Source organism: Botrytis deweyae (assembly GCF_014898535.1).
Source record: "Botrytis deweyae strain B1 chromosome Unknown BDEW_002, whole genome shotgun sequence".
NCBI classification, from domain to species: Eukaryota; Fungi; Ascomycota; class Leotiomycetes; order Helotiales; family Sclerotiniaceae; genus Botrytis; species Botrytis deweyae.
Genome location: NW_024066209.1, coordinates 669,993 through 689,956, shown reverse-complemented (window position 1 = coordinate 689,956; position 19,964 = coordinate 669,993). Strand labels below are relative to the sequence as shown.

At 42.3% G+C, this 19,964-nt stretch overlaps 2 protein-coding genes across 2 annotated transcripts; both read left to right on the top strand.

The window, feature by feature from the left end:
• Window positions 1–1,623: 1,623 nt before the first annotated feature.
• EAE98_000907 (uncharacterized protein) lies at window positions 1,624–3,716 on the top strand (the record flags this gene model as incomplete). The annotated part of the gene is made up of 2 exons (XM_038948524.1): window positions 1,624–1,823; window positions 1,877–3,716. The coding sequence occupies 2 exons, from the start codon at window positions 1,624–1,626 to the stop codon at window positions 3,714–3,716; spliced, it is 2,040 nt and encodes a 679-aa protein (XP_038814790.1).
• Window positions 3,717–14,378: 10,662 nt separating this feature from the next.
• EAE98_000906 (uncharacterized protein) lies at window positions 14,379–14,876 on the top strand (the record flags this gene model as incomplete). Its single annotated transcript, XM_038948523.1, has 4 exons — window positions 14,379–14,412; window positions 14,508–14,598; window positions 14,680–14,702; window positions 14,800–14,876. The coding sequence occupies 4 exons, from the start codon at window positions 14,379–14,381 to the stop codon at window positions 14,874–14,876; spliced, it is 225 nt and encodes a 74-aa protein (XP_038814789.1).
• Between the last annotated feature and the right edge of the window lie 5,088 nt (window positions 14,877–19,964).

Sequence of the window (19,964 nt, the reverse complement as noted above, 5' to 3'; positions counted from 1 at the left end):
TAGAGAGATCGATTCAGAGACATTTTGGGGAAAAAGGCGAGAAGAGCTCGAAAGGTTGAGGGAACAAGGATGAGCACCACGGAAGATCGGTCATGTACGGATAAAGCCATTTAGCCAAGTTGACCAATAGAATGAAGACTTGTTGATCTCTTTTAGTCATTCCAAGGCTAATGTGTCTTGACCAATGAAATCAATTTACGCGTGATCCTTTGCAATTCTTCTCTCGCTTCTAGTCCCTACCCATTCTAGCTCCAACGGCAACAAGCGGAAGCGGAAAGGTCGAAAATTAATGAGGCCTCATAAATTAGGTTCACAACTTGCTCCAAAATCCCGTCAAAACGCTTGAACCTCGGATCTTTATTCCAACTCCGGGTTGTGCTTTGATTGCAGGTGATATTATATACTACGGAGGTAACTTCCAAGGTTGGCTTATTAATCCGCTATGCACGTCGTACGGAGGTTGGAAGGGTAATTAATGTAAACCCCACTTTTACTAAAATCTTACTGTTTTTATAGATTCTATTACTGCTTTAAGCAATTTGAATAGATATTGAACTATTCCCCTCCAAAATTCAATCTTTAAAGCTTTTACTTGCTTTTTATCAATTTTAATAGTTTTTCAGTATTCGAAGTATTTAAAGCTTCTGATAAATTCTAAATAGATTCTAGATAGAATTTCGAATCAAAATTCAATAAGAAATTAATGATTTTAAATAAATTGTAAATAAAATATAACTTTTATAATACTTCTATTATCTAGAGTTCATTATATAAATTTTCAATTAATATGACGATATAATTGGCTAAAGCCCCTAAATATGGAGAAAAGCATGATCAGTTTTTGGTGGGTTTTACATTACTTACTCATCCAACCTCCGTACGCTCTGCTCTGCCGTATTCACTCTGCTGCAGGTGTCCATAGAAAATAACCCTTCCTCGCCTTCCAAGATTCTAACCTTATGAATCATATGATCTTTTTTTAGCTTTGGATCACTTTCCCAATATCCAAAATGAGATTTTTCATGTGGATCGGGGAATCCAAGAGTCTTTTGGGATGTTGATCATTACATGAACATAGGTGACTTTGACACTCGGAATGGAGTCTTTATGTCATAATACCGTCCGATCGAGCCTTGTGTGATGAAAAATCACGTGCATACATGAGAAACATGTGATATCCTGTGAAAACCCACTTTCAATATGCACCTACCGGCCTAGTAGGCACATCATACATCATACATTGTACTGTACGATACATTGCATTGATTCATATAGCATCATTCTCTCCAAGAAACTCAATATCAATATCGATATCATCGCTGATACCATCCGTACGTAGGTAAAAACCATAACAATTTTATATCCTCTCAAAGTTCCAATCTTGCCTGCTTACCTATCCAACATTATTTTTATGTGATTGATTTCCTTCTACCACATTCCAGGATCAGCCTTGCCCCATCCTTAGCGCCGGCCACCTTTTATGATTTACCGTCATGCAAATACGCCTTATGAATTTGGATTGTGCTTGTAGATTTGAGATTGCGATTTGATTTCATAACAAAAAGGAGTCGCATCCTAATAACAAAACAGAATCCAACTACAGATTACACTACACATACAACGATGATCATGGCTTCTGTAACAAATCTCGACAACGATGTTAATAGCAAGCGGGGTGATCGAGTTACACCAGCTGCTGTGAACGAAGTAAGGAATTTCATCGAAGAATCTCTGGGGGAGAGTTTGCCTGATGTTGGAGATGATGCACGATTTGGCACATATAATATATTGGCTGCACTGAAAGATGGTGTAGCACTTTGCAAGTAAGCTTCTCTCCTTATCACGTACCGATCCAAAGTGTACTGACTCCCTACAGACTTGCAGCGATGATTGATCCTATGAAAGTCCGTGGATTTAAACCTAAAGCAACGATGCCTTTCATACAACGAGAGAATATCGCTTTGTTTCTCGGCGCATGCGAAAAGCCACCGCTAAGTCTACCTGCGCACGATAGGTTTCTTACAGTCGATCTCTACGATGGTAAGGACCCCGCGCAAGTACTTCAAGGTATCGCTGCATTTAGCAGAGCGGCAAATCGAGTTGATCCTTCTAAATTTCCTAATCCTATCGGCGCCAAATCTCGCGGCGGTGTTGTGAGCCCGCAGGTTACTGGACAATATCTTGGAACTGGATTCAATAACAGAGGAAGGGAAGCTTCAACCGCTAGCACTGCATCATCAAGTCACAAGCCTGCAACTTTGACAGCTTCAAGAACTGGTGGTTCGGATAGTGGTAGGAGAAGTCCTAGCAGATTTGGTGCGCCTACATCACCTAATTCTGTCAGTAGTTGGAGTAAGAAATCCGACGAGAGTGCTACATCTCCAGCCTGGAATATTGCGCAATATGGATACATGGGAGGTGCGAGTCAAGGTAATATGGGGGTATCATTTGGTGGCAGGAGACAAATCACAAACGCTGGTCCGACCGTTCCAAGTCTCGCCGAAAAAGAGAAGAAGCGAAAGGAAAAAGAGGCAGAAGATAAACGATTGAAACTTGAAGCCGAAGAAGAGGAACGGCGAAGAGTTGTGGCCGAGGAGGAAAGGGCTCGTGTGGAAGAGGAAAGAAGATTTGCCGAAGAAACCGAAAAGTTGCGACAAAAAACATTGAACGAGAAACGAGAATGGGAGGAACAAGAGCGCAGATGGAAAGCAGAGGAAGATCGCAGAAAGCAGGATGAGTCTGAGGCAGAGAGTAGAGCCGCGGATGAGCGAAAGAGATTAAGGGGTACTAGCGACACTCGATTACAGGGACAATTCCTCAGTCAATATCAAGCTGAGAATGGTTTGAGCAAGAAGGGCCAGAGAAGTGATTCTAGCGAGGCCGACAGGATTAGACAATTGGAACACGAACTAGCGGAAGCTCGGGACCGAGAGCGTCGATATCAAGCAGAAAGGGTTTCGAAACATAAGACTGGCGATCGAGACGCCATCCAAGATCATGATTTAACATTACGACTAAAGGAGGAGTCATCAAAAGCTCGTCCGAGATCTCGTAGTCGCCCTCGCTTGCCATCACGAAAGGGTACTGATGAAACATGGAGTCAAGATGAACGAGACTACCTTCGCAAACAATGGAGCTCGCATAATACAAGTGAAGATGTAGCGCCGCCAGTCAAACCTCCTCGTCCATTGCCTGAACCAACGGCAAATCCCATCAAACCTCAACGGACCGGTGAAGCAAGACCTTTACCTGATCCAGTAAATTACACATCTCCAACCTCTAAAGCTCCAAACCGCACCGACCGTTTTCTTTCCTCAAACCCTCCACCAACCCCACCAAGACCAACCACAACTTATTCGAATGAAATAGGAACATTTTCCAGCAATGCCGAACGCGATGCAGAAGATCGTCGCCGTGTCGAATCACAAACTAAAACCAAAGCTGGTGGATGGGCTTCTAAATCTCTTTTGGAAAAGGAAATGGAGATGGAAAGACAACGACAACAGGAATGGGAAGAGAGTCAGAAAGAACTCAAGAATAAAGTCCCAGGCGGCGAGGGAGTTGATGGTATTGGAGGAGGTATTGGAGGGAAGTGGGATGTTAATCAATGGACGGGGTATACCGGTGGCGATGGGCAGAACAGGGGAGCTCAAGGTATTGGAGCTGGTAGACGACAAATTGTGGGGCCGAAACCACCACTACATGGAGGGCAATAGATACGAGATGTGAGATGCATCTTTACTTATCAAATAGGGGTGTAGAATCCGAATTTTGGGATTCTTGAGCGCGGGTGGAGATCAAGTTATTGTGCATCTCTTGTAGTGGCTGAATGGGCGGATATGTTGTGCGTTTTGGGATTCATTTATGGAGGATCTGTACCTGGTTGATTGGGGATGCTTGGGGCTGGATTGGGTGGCATAGAGTGGAATGGTTTGCGATTTGAATCAATACCAATAGTAATACCTTGTTGCGGAGGGAACGTATAGTCTAATAGTAAATAATAAAATATAAGATTCATCACAATATCTTAGTAGAAAGAGCATCTTTTTATGCATGAGTTTTGATGATATCAGATGATGGGTCTGGATCTAGTGAGGAAGTATGGAATTAGTGTTCTTCGGTTCATTTCCTGTCTACCTACCTACCTACCTACCTACCTACTTAGGTAGATAGATATCAAGCAACTCACCCAATCATCTATCAAAACGAAATGGGAGAGAGGAGAGTGTTGTTTTCTTTCTTGGTTTCTCTCTTTCTCTCCCTCTCTCTCTCTCTCTCTCTCTCTCTCCCTCTCCCTCTCTCCCTCTCTCTCTCTCCCTCCCTCTCTCCCTCTCTCCCTCTCTCCCTCCCTCTCTCTCTCTCCCTCTCTCTCTCTCTCTCTCTCTCTCTCCCTCTCCCTCTCTCCCTCTCTCTCTCTCTGCCTCTCCCTCTTTCTTGATTAAATCAATATCTAATCAAATATGTAAATTCACCCAGCACTTTCACAATCTCCCATATCCGAGAATCATGAATAGATATTGTATATTCAAAGATGGTTATTTACTTACTTTAATTATTTACTTGCTCTAATCATTCAGTTAGTTAGTCAGTTAGTTAGTCAGTTAGTTAGTCAGTTAGTAGTAGTTAGTCAGTTAGTTAGTCAGTTAGTTAGTCAGTTAGTTAGTCAGTCAGTCATTCAGTCGGTCATTCAGTCGGTCAGTCACTAGAGAGATATCTTGTGTTATATTAGTTTTAGTTTGCGTGGTTGTGGTTGGAATAGAGATATGAATGAAATGAATAGAATGGACGGATGAAATGAAATGAATAGGATGGAATGGATGGAATGGATGGATAGGGGGTGGTGCTTTCTGGGTTCTTGGTTATGAATTCCGGGGTGTGGTGTAGATTGGGCGGAGTGTCTGGGTTGATGGGTGTCTTGTCTCTTGATTCTTTTTGTGGTGTTGACTGTTTGGATCTTGATTGATGTCGCTGGGGGTTAGTGGTGGGTATGCGGTTCGGCGGTTGGTTTGGGTTTGGGGTTTGGGGTTTGGCGGGAATGGTAGATGGTAGATGGTAGATGGAGTGGGTTGGTTGTGCTTTTCATTATGGAGAATTTAGGAGAGAAATATTTCCATGAACTTACGCACGAGGTTTTCGAACTCATTTTTGCGGGACGCCAAAGATTTGGCTGTGTGGAGTTTACTTGAGCTTCAGGGGGGTTGCTCAAAACGTGGTCATGTTTCTTTCGTGCTTGTGCATACGAGATTGCTACTGGTTTCTTGAAGGATGTGTTGAGTTCTTATATTTTACGTACAACCTCGAAACGAATTGTAATTTGTAATGATGAGGTTTGTTAGGATGTAATTGGTAGTATCTATTACAATATCATGTTGATATAAGCTGAGCAGTTAGATTTACACGCTCGTAATTATTACTTGTTGGGTTTTGGGGGAGTACAGAAGTGAGGTTGTATTTCTTGGAGTAGATATAGCTTGAGGATTTCAATTTTCGAACTAGATGGATTGTGCTAAATGGGGGTGAAGATTTATATGGTTATGTATGCTAAATCATCCAGAATGATGGATATAGATCTGAGATGAATGATTGTGAGTTCCGAAGGGGGGGGGGGGGGGGAGGGGGGTTTGTGTCTTTGATGTAGGGGGACAGCTTTTGGAGGCGGATCTTAATCAAGTTTATGTGTTTTGATATTATGCTACTGGTGAACTGGTGATCATGATTAGCTTCATTCTGAAATTGGAAACACTCGCCGAACATGGAGTCTCGTTTGCTGGTGTTGGTGTAGAACGACTTGTTGGATAACACACGTCAGATAATTACTCCAAACAGAGTATGTAGCGAGCCATCTCGCTGATAAACGAACATCATCTGTAACGAGCCATGGGCTGCGTTTGAATAATAGGTTACATCTGCTATTGAGCCTCGGCCTCGTACTCAAGATTGCGCAGACAGCGGTAGTAGCCTCTAGTACTAAATAGACATGTAAGCAACCCTTCATATACTTCGTGAGCTTCATGATTGCTGAATAACCATTCTTGCTTTACATGCCCATTCTGCTTGTATTTTTGCATTGTGTCGCGTGTATTTTGTGAGGTCTTCATTAGGCTCCACCATGTCGACCTACTATTCATTTCTATCTTATATACACTGGCCCCTGGGCTTAAACGCCAGGTATAGTATTCAACATACCATGTCCGGAAGAGGAGGATTAAATAAGTATATTCCTCGCATCACTCTGAACTTCCAATATCGTGAGGAGTGAAAGTACATTTGAGCATCTACGTGGACGGTTGAATTAGATTGATGAATCGATGTCTTGCTGCCGCTCCGGTGTATCTGCATATTGAGGGCGGAGTATCAATACCTCGGCGGTCTAGAGCACGTCAGTCGGATTTAAGGGGCGAGTTTGATATTGTGAGTAATGGTCTATATTGTGTTATCAATTGGGCTTGAAGGATACTCGATTAATAGTCGAGCATCGGGATTGAATAATGATTGTTGCTCGCTGCGCTTCTCTGATTAGTGTGGGTAAATATTAGAAAATTTTGACCCAGGTAAGTAGATATTGGATACTTAATTGGTTCTGCGCTCCCACTTGAAACTCGCATAAAGTGATTGATGGCAGATGAGTTCTCAAATGGATGTTCGAAATGTGAATTCATTCTAAGACGTCAGACGGTAACATCTAGCTACTAGCGTTCAGATATAGGTATAAACAAATGTAGATGTGAATATTAAGATTCCAAGGAGTTGGCCGAGTGCCGTCCAAGGCTCTAAAATCTTCACTTCATTCTGTGATCACATCTCGGGACCCCTACCGTTTTAGAACCAATAGATCAGGAATTTGAGGTGTTCTTGTTCGAGGCAATGTGGTGCAATGAAACAACGAAGCGCTGCTGAATATTTCGAGTTTCTCTGTTGAATATTTTACTTTACTTGGAGCTTTATTAGACAAATATGGACTTCATTCATGAGAGGCTGGAGTTGATCTTCTTTGATGTATTCCACCGAATGTCTCAACGCTTCTTTCCCCAGAATGTATGCCTGAAGTGCAGATTTTAGACGAGTCTGTATATATAGTACCAGACTACTGAACTTGCAAAGTCTGCAGAAACATGAAGCATTGAAGGGCTACTGTTTGAGACAAACATTAATTAGAAGATCCACAAGAATACTCCACGCTTGCACATTTAATACTTTTCTACTTGACAATGATACTTGTGGGGGAGAACCCTAGTCAACCACTCAACGCATGTCAGAACAGATCCATTCACATACAAACCCTGATAGGTTATGCCAACGAGATCACACCATAGAGGTCACCAAGGTCATTTCCTCGTACCCTTTTCAAGTGAATCTATTCGCTAATTGCTCATAGCCTGCTCAATCAAGTCAATACTAGTCGTCTACCAACAAAACTGCAAGAATGACCTTAATTTGATTCACTTGAACTAACAAGCTCTCTTTCCCTCGATTATCTAAGAGCCATACCTTTCAATGTTGGAACTGTTAGTGGAGAGATCGAATCCACGACTTTGGAACACCAAGCAAAAAGGTCATTAGGTCAAATTTTGATTGAGGGAGCGAGACATTAGCATCTAAAAGAGTTTTGGCTCCCGCCACGTCAACATTCATAGAGGCGTTGACTTGTAGCAGAGTACGCGTAGACTATTGATTTGTATATTGAACAGAGTGTAAGTAGCTAAGTAGATAGTGCAAGGTTGCGAACATTGTGGCACTGCTGAGAGTGTAGATAGTCACAAACAACAGAACCGCATTTGGTCTCAATACTGAATGATCGCCGAACTTATGTAGCTTATGGATAGTTTCTCAATAGCGAACCTTGACGGCATTGAATGTACTTCACTAACGCCGTCGATCTCTTGATTTCTGCTGCTCTTTTCGGCCTCGAGAAATCACTTGATCACTTACTCCCTTCCGAGTTTAGATTCAACAATTGCTATAAAGGATGCAAAAACATTGTATGCATATTTGAATCTAGGCAGATGGTAACACTGGCTTTTCCCATGCTGTAAATTGCACTGGTATATGCAAGCTCGATAAAATTATGGATATGATATGAGGAGGTCCCTCTCCCCGCCCCACTTTCTGGAAAATTTCTTCTTTCCTAAGACCCTCTTTCCTCAATCCCAGATCTAAATCTAGATATATATCTAAAACTCTGACTCACATACATCGATAACTAATCATCCAAAGCGTTTGTGGTTTAGTGGTAAAATCCATCGTTGCCATCAATGTCCTTCTTCTCACCCGAGGACTAGGGTTGAAACAACCTCGATGGGCCCCGGGTTCGATTCCCGGCGAACGCATTTTGTTTTTTCGTTTTGCTCGTAATCGCTTTGCTCGTAATCGATTTGGTCTTTGAATGGTGGTAAGATAATGAGTCGTTATTTCGTGGTGAATTTTTGAAGTTGTGATTGGTACTGAGTGGAGAGAAGGGGAGTTGAGAGGTAGGCGAGCCTTGCTCGCTTCTTCGGAGGAATTGTGATGTATGCTTGAACTAGGTATGCTTGCATCCGATGCAGTATGCCCAATTAGACAACATATCTGTTTGAATGTGAGTATTACATGAAGAAGGAGTTTTGGTACGCCTTACTTTTGGCTTTTTGTAAGCCTCGATTTAAAATTTATACGTAAGAGGCGCAGATTAGATTAGATCTTCTAACTGTTTGGAGCAGTGCTGAATAGGAAGGCGGAATAGACAAATATACGAGCTTTAATCGGAAATTTTGAGGAGTTCATGATTCACGATTCAAAAACGTGTGTCGGTGAAATCTATCTTTTGTCCAGCGTTGAATGAAAGTCTCGTTCAAATCGGGGTATTTATTGAGCCTCATGATGGAGGAGTCAAGTCCTCTACTGACTTGCGGTCAATTTTTTGGGGGACCCAATGACGTCTTGTGGTTCAAGAACATGCTGAGCGCGAGTAAGATTCTAGATCAGCTATCACATGTTACAGCAGTGCCAAACTCTCAGTTCAAATATTCATGGAGAAGTCTTACAACCACATGAGATGTCAATATTGACAATAGACAGTATCGAAGCTACTAAATAGAATTCGAAGAATTTCTCAAAGAAGCCCGAGGCTGGCTATTTGCAGATAATCGATATTAGTTCACTCCAACAGCTTCTGTACCTACTTGGAAGCTTCGACCACATCCAAGTCGATCCTTCATGCATGATCTGCACTACAAACGCCATTCCAAAGCCTCACAATAATAACTCCCCGATTCATTGTGTTGTGCACCCATTGTTGGTGCCAAGAAGGAGAGTATACTATTAAAAGCTGAAGACGTAAGATTGAAAACTTGGTCTAAATTGAGATATCGGTACATTCTCTTCCGTGAAAATGCTTTGACCTCTTTTGGGTATTAATCAGATCATTGCACACCCGGGTAGATTGCCCGAGAGATGTCAAAGATAAGAAGCTAGGCCCGAGTCTACTGCTGACGTGAGAGAAAGTAGGAGGAAATAGAGTTCCGAATTGCACGGATGGACATATGAGCTGACGCGATGAGAACATTCGAGGAAACTGGTCGGGTTGGGCAGAGAGAAGCGGGAAGGATTGTGATGGTGATATGTAATGTAGTGTCGATAGATGTGATACGACATCCGGGGAGTTAAGTCTATCAAGAACAAGGGGTGGTCCCAAGTCCACGGTTCACAATATTTTGGAAAATGAGGAATTACTAGAAAGTGTAAGTAGAAATGCTATGAATTCAAGACACAAATTGAAAGGAGTCGGCGATCGCGGCTTGGTGAAATGAAGTACTTGAGTACTGCAAAATATGAACAGAGAGAGATTTGAGGTACAGGTTCACTTTGGGTGCTTTGCTTGAGTCTAGATCTATCGAACCGCGCGGAATGATTGAACCTTATGAGGGTGGAAGCAAGGCGAACGGATCAACAATTATACAAAAGCAACCTATAACAGGGCGATCAGATCAATCTAGACTGCGATAATGATGCTTGGAAGTTTGAATCTCAGAAATGCTTTTCTTAATACAATCATGTCGGCGACTACGGTTAGACTTTTTGGTGTCTAATTAGAGTTTAGATAAGAAGACATTGTCGAATTCTGTCTTACAGTAGTCATGTGCCTCCTCGCATATATCTATGTGTGTAATGGTACAGACTGCATGCAGTGACGAGACAAGGTAAACATCACCACTACAAAGCGGTTAGTTCTGCGGGGTGCAGGAGATCACGAAGCAAGAGGGGCAAATAAGCAAGACGATTTGAGTGAGGAAAAGTCCCGAATCATAGTCAAGTGAGAAAAGGGAGTTGTGGGGCTGAACCCTTACCGAGTACGTATGTAGACAAGTATCATTCTACCACAGAGCTGGATGCCAAGGTATTAAATGCAAGGCTGTGTGAGACAGAAATGAATATTGCGCGGTGGATATAGTGTAACCCTATGAAAAAGTTACAAATTAGTTACTGACTCGGGATCCTTGTATTGCGTGGCCATTGGCCTTTGGTGGGTTGGACCGTATTGTTATCGGAGCTGAACGTTGATATAGTTTGGTTTGAAGAAAGTTTCTTTTTCTCTCTTTTAGTGATCACTGAACTGATTCATTACGCACTGCCGGCCAGTAAACCTATAAGAGGATTTTGCGTGTAAAAATAGTAATAACAGCAAATAGCATCCCTCCAACCAAACAAGATTACTAACATCTTGACCTCAAGACCATCTTACAATTCTCATTCTACCCAACCCGATTGAGCCGATATTATTCATAGGCATAAGAAAAGGATCATGGGATTATTCGAACTGAGAAGAGATGACCAAATTCCAACTTTCGGATTCCGAATACCAAATTCAAGAACTCTTTTGCCATCTCCTACTCCGTGCAACAGCTATGGAGACAATGATTTATTTACCTCTGGAGATGGGACGGGTCTTTACAGTGTAAAGATCGTGTTATCGAACGATCTTATTGTTCCTTCGAATTCCGTGATATTCCTCGAGTTTTATATTGTAATGTTGTGTCGTTGTCTCTTATTGATAGAGCGCGACTATTTCCCACGTGGTTGTCTATGTGTCCGATTCTGCCTACGTACTCAGCGCCTAAATCCGAAGCGTCTACGGGCTAGAACAACATCATCACATTTTCAGGCAGATGCTTCTTGATGACATGTCATACATTGAGAATATTGCCACTTTCTAATCTCCGGAGAAATTTTATATTGAGACGGCGGCAATCAGGTTTTGTCACTCCACCTAGCGCGGTAGTTGACCGCAGGCTATCCTTCGTTGATCTTGTTGAAGGTTTCTGCTGTGTAATTGTGAACCTGGGTAGATTTCCTATGATCTCCACACCAGTTTCTCGTATTGTATTCGAAAGATTGGTACTGAGTGCGAGTCGGTGGTTCATTTCTGGAGGGGTATAGACAGACGCGTCTTTGCCAGATCAACGGTTCATCTCTGAGCTTTTCAAGGAATGCGGGAATTATTGGCTCTGTTTCATCTGCTTCTAAAGCATTATTAGGAACGAAATTCTCCTATTGATAATAGGACCAGAGAAGTGGAACTCCTCTTTTTGCCATCGCTCTGAGTGTCTGACGTGTCTGTACTCGGTCATGTCTGTGATCAGAGTTTGGTTTCTGGTACAGTACAATGTAGGGCGAATTGTAAGATACAAGGAGTGGGAAAACTCCAGTCAAACTGAAATCTTAAGAACCACATGGTTCATGCTTCATGGAATGCCTGAGTTTATTTGATTGTATTGCTTGTGTAACATCGGCGGTAGATTGTGATACCAATGCCACGGTGATACTTTTGAAATCGGGATCAAAATGAAACCCGAGAGACAGACTCCGCTGTCATAAGGTTCACATACTAGTAGGGTTCAAGCTGATTGACTTTAGGTTTTGTAGCTGATTAAGGGATGTAGATGCCAACTTAGGCATTTAGCTGCGTGTATGATAAGGTTAGCCGATAGCTATTCATTTTTGGTCAACTCAGCTAAAATTGCTTCCAAGGCAAGGAAACTCAAAATCTACCTAGATGACTAAGTACAGTGTGTTAATTTGTGTTTTAGCTGGTCTGTCCTAGCTCACACATATTTTGGAGGTATACTGCACTGCCATACCGGTGATACCGTATGGCACGCATCCCCACTCTGATTCTTCTAGCTTGAATCACCCCTTGCAGGTTTATGAAATGCTCCGAATTCAAAACTATGCCATCGGAGACGGCATATGATTTTCGCCAATATTTCGATTTTAATGTGTGAAAAAAGAAATACGAAGCACACATAATCTGGAAACAATGCTGGACCCTCCCATGGAACAATAGAATCTTCTACGGAGTATATGCCCTATGAGGTTTTGATGACGGCTGGATAGAAATGAGAAAAAGAATACCCGTGACGCTAATTTCCTTAGCTTGATGCCGCTACAATAAAGTGGTGGAGCAGTGCGCTGATCGACCTACAAGTTCCATCAGTGCCTGACCTCAACACCTCTGTGAATTCGTAGTTGTGTCTCCAACAGAAGATCCCTTTCAGCAAGCCTAGTAGAGCATGCAACGCTACGGATACATGTAAGCGCTTGACCAACTTGTAATATTATGAGCATTTGATCTGCGATCAGCATCTAACTACCGACAGGAAAATACTTGGCTACGTCAAGACTGTGCCGCTGCTCAGACTCCCAAACTAATTTGGACTTTCTACCTGAGCAAGATGTTGTTAGTCGGGCACATCCCTCACCCGTATCGGTGATAGCGATGCGAAGGTGTAAGTTGTCAACATCTCCTGAAAAACGAGATTATCGTTGATTTCCTTACTGGTACCCTCATTTGTTTGTGTCTCTAGAGTTGAAAGCCCGATCCTTTTACGGGGTTTAAACTCTAAAGACCCAGCAACGTGGTAATGGTCCGACATATCCTCCACACCCCCCTAGCAACTTAGCAACTCACTTCGCAAGTCATTCATCACGCCAGTTCTGATAGCGCTTTATACCCTTGCGACACTTTCTTGAAAACAGCAATTTTCTAACATGAATGCCGCCAAACTACTGAGCTGGAACTTCTGAGTATCATACCTCGAAAGGGTTTGTTTGGTTGCTTTTTGACATAGTAGTCGACACAATTTTCGCAACAATATCCAGAACAAATCTTAGGCTATGTTTGTCTTTTGGAAGATTGTTGACTCCTGCCGTGAGATTTCTGCCCATCACAACGATTTATGTCGGTTGGATTAACCCGAGGGCGCTTGAAGGTTAGATTAGTTGTTTGCTAAAATATCCACTTCCACTGGCCAAGCAAGCGACTTTGGATTCTACAGACCCCGTCTTTCAACGTTCACTTGCCATTTTTCAACACTGTTTTATAATTTTTGTAACAGGTACTCGGCGCTTGCAGAATCTGTCACCGAAAATCTCTGAAATGGGCCCTGAAGCCCTTGATGCCAAATGAGATATCCACTTACTATTCTGAGACAAAGCCAAAGAGGATTCTCAAAAGCACCTTTAGCATTGTTCGGTTAGCACCGCAAATCCATGCTGCTGTTAGTTAATTAATAGTTAAGGATTCCACGTGTTATGAAAATCGCTAGAATGGCCTGCTAGAAGAGTTGACCAGTAAGTTGACCTTGTTCTTCCACTCAGTTGACTCTTCTACCCCCTGAAATCTGATTGTCGACCCGGCATTCGCTCGTCCCCTGCAAACCTACACTGTACCAATTGTTCTCAAACCTTGCTCGCCTCTTTGTGAAATTCTTGAAAAAGTTGAACAGCCACTTGTATTACCTTGTCAATTTTGATTAATTAACCGTCATTTTAAAAATAAAAAATGAGGCTTTTCCAGAATCATACTCGATCGAGTTAAGAGCTAAAATGTCAGGAAAAAGCTAAAAATTCATTATAACATAGAATGTACCCAGGTATCCTACAATATCGAATCTACCCCGGAGGACCACACCGTGAATCTTTTGATCCTAAATGGACCGAATCAACCGGGTGGAACCTTAGATCGAGGGGTGCATGTTCTGGTGAGCTTTTTGTACATATGTAGTCGCTCATCATTCTCGATCTTGACCTCGAAACTTTTCTCGAAAGAAGAAAAAAAAAGGAACATCAGACTTTCTTCTACTTCAACCCAACTACTTCCCCTCTTCGACCCGATCTCCACAACTACAACTACATAACAAACAAGATCGGCTTCTACTTTCACACTTTATCCCTTCAACAAAGAGAACCTCGTACACCCGAAACCTTTCCGTCATTCGTTTTCTCTCTTACTTCGGTTCACAATATCAGATAAGAGAAAACGCATATCCCGGTCCGAGGCTGAGATAAATCTTTCAACGACCCCCTCGCCTCCTCTAAGCACTTTCACTCTCTGAACGTTGGAAATGTGCGATTATACTCAGGTTGAGTTTCGGTGTGGTTAGTGGTTCTTTTCCCTTTCACTGTTGGAAATCTATTTGTGATCTATTTACGTATTGACAAATTAGACTAACAAATTTCTACTCGATTTATAGGTCACGTTCGGTATACTGTGCGGGCATGGTGTATTAATTATGAGACGACACATCGCCGGTGCCCACCCAATGTTGTGGCCGTCGAGTTTAGGTACTTGCATTTCAGCTCTTTCAACACATACCGTGTACCAATTTTTCCCGAATCAAATGTACTAATTGTGGATTTTTATAGGTTAGGTGAATCGGAAATGTGCGGTTAGTAGAACCCCTCCTTCACTTCCGTCGAGTCTAGACCGTTCGGACCGAACACGAAATAATATGATATATCGAACATTTGCTAACAAGTCACTAGGCGACTGTAAACATGTGGGAGAAATGCCAGAATGGTATTCTCGAATCACCAAAAAGACGGCTCGCATTCACCTATGATAAATAATTGACTCGCTCATGTCCGGGACTTGTGCTCATCCATCTATTATGTATGACGACGAAATTCGGGAACGACACAAGAAACATACGAAAAAGAAGAGACTAAAGGAACGAAAAGAAGAAGAAGAAGAAGAAGAAGAAGAAGAACGACATCGGATCAATTGGAACCAGGACGAAGGAGGCAAAGACTTTTCTGGATCATCACTGGCCTGGCATACTTCTTACTCTACCACATGTTTGTATAGTATGCTGGACATAAACGTTTCCAACACAAGGATTTTTGGGCAATGCAAAGAAGAACACTGGGATGGAGCAAGGGAAATGGATGGCTTATGTTATGGGTATGGTTATGGGTATGGTTATGGGTATGGGTATGGAGTAGGAAATCTTTTTTATACATTACATATCCAGCAACGGACGGGGAATTGGGAAATTATTAAGAAGGACAGACCAGGCAAGGAATGGAATGGAATGGAATGGGACGGCGTTCTCTCTTTGAATAGTGTGGTGCATTTGGGAAGGATGTCACTTTTTCACTGGAAATTTACTCGCTGGATAAGGGACTTTCATTTTTTCTACGAGTATCAAGATTCTTATGAATGATAATGGATCATTGAGAATGAGATGTATGTATTCCACATACAACATTTTTACAAACCAAACAAAAGCGCATTCGCAAACCAAAGATGCATTCCTCTCTTCTTTTTTGTTTTGGCTCTACCACTTCCAGGACCCGGGAATGATCCAGGCCCGAAATTTTGCTAGAAACTAGAGCAGTCCGTATATCACGGCCCAAAAACACGAGAAAGAAAGACATCCGTTAGGCATCCAAGATTTTCCAATATCTCGGGGAAGACAATCTCATCCACTGGTCATGGTAACACACACATCTCACATCTTACGTCCAGGTTCTAGCTTCTAGGTTTCCTTGCCTCATCTCCCAAGACGGGGAAAAAGAGAGTCATGATAAAAGTCAACTTGCCGCAAAAGCCGGCCGTAAACCTCCATCTCCCCTTTTCCCCAGACCTGGAACTTCACTACCGGCCCGCGTTCAAGACAGGGGAAACCCTCATCATCACTCCTCGAAAAGGATTGGATGATGGGGAAGTACAAATTATGCAGCCAGGGGCCTTCTACATGTATTTTTTCTTCTTATTAAAGTTTTTCACATGAACGCTTGCACGAGTGGAGCGGCTTGCGAGGACGGGAGATTCGATGCATATGATGGTTATCGACAGGTAGGTAGGTACCTGTGCATAGCCGACGCGTCCGCTTTGATCTGTTTCGTTTCGTCTCAGGGTGTCATGCCATTTTGTGCATGGGTCATGACGGTGGTGGTGCGAGATGAAAATTCATTGCATGTGGACAGATGGAGGGGTATATCGAACATTCAAAAATTGGATGCATTATTTCTACTACCACTTTTCGAAAAGTCTCTAATTCGACTCGGGATATTCTTGTCGTATCAAACTCTAATGGAAAAGTGGTGTGGTGACCGACTGGTTAAGGAAGTGGGAGATCTAGGTGTGTTTCGGAAGGCACTTTGCATACTTAGATAGGTATGTGGACTTGTGTACCCTTTGGTTGCTGAGTCGATGTACTGTGCATCATTATGCACGAAGAAAGATGAAATGTAACTATAGGAAAGACATTGGATCGATTACATTCGATGGATATCATTTGTCTAATCGATTGTTTATTATCATTTCTGGGCGATAATAGATGGAGTGAGATTGCAGTACAATGTGTAGCTTATGTCGCGCGCCAAGGAACTGGAGAGAAGATTTTGAAAGTTTGCAGAAATTTAGAAGACGGGTTGAAAATAAGAATTGGTCGGTGATTAGTCGTGTGTACAGACGAATGTATGTATGTATGTATGTATATATGTATATATGTATGTATGTGCTGGCTGCCGGTGTAGTACGCAGATCCAAAAGGTGTTGTGTTGATCATTATGATTTGGGGATTCCCAGTATCCGGGTTAAAGGACGGTGTGGGGATTTTGAGTGTAGGATTGAAATTTGCACGCAAGATAGATACCTATCTGAAAGAAAAAGGAAAGGGAAAGGAACGATGCAAAAAGCGAGAAGTGATGAAATCAAGGAGGTGAGGCAAGAAAAGTATCATCGACGGTCAAGAGCATCGGGATTTTTTTACGATATGATTAGGTGGGCACCTAGGTGAGTGATTTGTGCCGAGATCCAGACGTGACAGGTGAATAATTACCGAGTTCGGGTACACATTTGCACGGAGAGGAAACGAAGAGATGGGGTGTTTATGCCCTATGTGATGATACGTGAAAGATGCGGTCCAATACCATGGTTAATCGAGATGCGATGCGTTGTTGTGTGCGGGGTCTAGGATCGTAGAGTGTGGGAGGTTTGTGGACGTGTGAGGTTTGGAAATATGATAGATGACAGCTAATTGATGGTTTGATGTTTGAGCTTGTTGAATATGATAGTTGTGGTGTTTGCGTACAACATGTGGTGGAATTATTTTCGTATGTAGTGTTACAGTATGTCTATTAGTTGACTTCTTTCTTGGTTCTGGTCAGCTAAGTTGGCTCGGTTGGTTGGTTTTTTGTTGAATATGCGGTGAAGGTTATGATTGATGTAATTGATATAACAATGATATGATGTAAGCTAGAGCTATTCAATAAAATAGAAATCAAAAATTGAATATCTCTTCGCTTCGTTGCTATCAACAGTGAGAATGTATTTCCGGATGATTCTTCGTGTGTTTACCCCCCTTTTTGGTTGCAATTTTCTGCGCAATACAGTCATCTTGCAATAATTTATTCTCATCAGCATCATCTGTACAACGCGTTCCCTCACTGAGGCTGGTTTACTGTATCATTTTAGTAGAATAATCGCAAGCACATCCTATTTTTGAATACGAACATGTTTTGTTATTCTTACTCCGAGGTATTTCTTTAGCCACTTCAGTACATTCTTCGTAATCAATACTAATTTCGCCTCTTGTACTTTTTCATCGAGTTAATCGGAATAAGACAGCTTCTATCTAGGTAGTCTTCCTGCTTATTATATCATTTATAATACTTATTATAGCATTTATAATACCTCCGTAGACCTCGATGAGCACGATTAGATAGCTTTAGACGCTATTGCTACAAGCGAGTAAGAAACTACTCAGCATACAAGACGATATGTTGCACCGCAGAGAATACAGTCTTTTAATTCTGTAACTCAACATAGTAACCAGGTCTTCGGGCTCTCTGGATCCCCTCTGTAAAAGAGCGGGGGGTGTTTTGATTTTGGTACCGAGACGATTTGATTTTGGATTATTTGATCTATCACATTTTTCTGTTGTCTGTTTTGTTTTTATTCCCATCTGCTTGGGACGATCAGCCCTTGGCCACGCGAAATGGATAACTAATTTTCCATATGTAATGTACTAGTGACTTACTGTAAGCAACATTGCCATGTATCTGACTGGGTACCCGCGTGGGAAATGTACCGAGTAGAAATTCTAGAATTCACATCGCCTAGGTCTAGACAGGGTAGTTCATCCTGTCATTCTTCCAAACGGTCGTGGAAGACGTGGGGTTTGGTGGGGGTGAACTGCGGGATGCAGCTGTCGTTCAATCGTGGTCGGAAAAAGGATAAGAATCCATCAAGAGGTCATTTCGTGTGAGAACTAGGAGATATTGTATGTTGAATAGTTACCCGATTAGGCAAGTCAGTATCAATCACCTCATGTCACAATATCTTCAACGATCCCGATATACTTTCATATTTACTAGGGGTGCTGATATGGACGGATATCGGTATTCAATTTTATTAGAACGCGATGTGGACGGTGTGGATAGATGTGATTAGGAACCGGGTAAGCAAAGAGATTCGTAACGGCGTCGGAGGTAAGCATTGCTTTCCAGATAGCAATACATGCCCAACACCCAAGACATATAATACCGGCTCTTACCGGAGCCACTCATAAAGAAGTGCCTCGTTCACGTGCGGAGTATATTATATTACCATCTTCCTTTTCTCCTATTACAACCGTTTCCATTCCGTCCGAGACGAGACAAGACAAGACATGGAAAGCTGGCAAACGGCTGCAACTGCAATGGCAAATACCGATGAGAATCAATATACAATAAAAGAGCCGATGAACCGGATGCGAGCGGTCGAAGCAGCAGTAAAAGACAAGGATTAGAAAGAGTTGGGATGGATGGTTGGTGGCTTGCGGAAAATAATCCTGTTTGTAGCACCTTGCGGGGATTCGGAAGTATGGATTTGTAGATGAGCGAGATTGGAGAAAATTTGAGAGGTGATAGATATTGACGTACACAAGACATGTTGTGCCAGATTAACATTTCTATGGTGTTTCGATTGATTGATTCTTATAAGGTTAGAAAGATTAGACAGAGATGCAGATACCTGAGGTCCTGAGCAGACGGGATGGAAAGAGGAGAAGAGTTGTCTCGGCAGATGGTAAGGGGGTATTTTGGCTTTTGGTCAAGACTTCACTAGGAATTCATCAGCCGGTGTTGCATCTGTAAAGTCTTGATTTTCACTTGGACATCAACTAATGAAAGGTGTTAGGTTATAGCGAGATAGAAGTAAGCGGCAAACTCATCGTATCAAATTAGATATATTGTGATCACTGCATACACTGGTTTTGAATACAGCATGAAGATCTTCCCCATAGACCTCGGAGATCCTTCTACCGAATTAGTTCAGTATGTCCATATTCCTTTTCCTGAATTGGCATTGCAGTGACAGACTCGAGACCAAAATACTAAGAAGAATGGATAATTACAGCCGATCCCGTCCCTCCACAACATATGTACGCACTGTCATTATCTCTACCTGCCCGTCGAGCCCGTTTAGCCCGTTTTAACGGTTTTTCTTCCGAAACCTGGTTTATCAATTGGGAGAACAATACAACGATATTCAATACACAGCTGCAGTCAGAGTGCTATCATGTTTACCGGATTTTGACTGGTTGCAGTACATACACATACAGTCGTCCAGCATGAAAGATGGTCAAATGTTACAAATCTATTCCCATTAACCTGGCCATATCTGATCATATGGTTCCTGCATATCGTATGTAGCTGTAGAT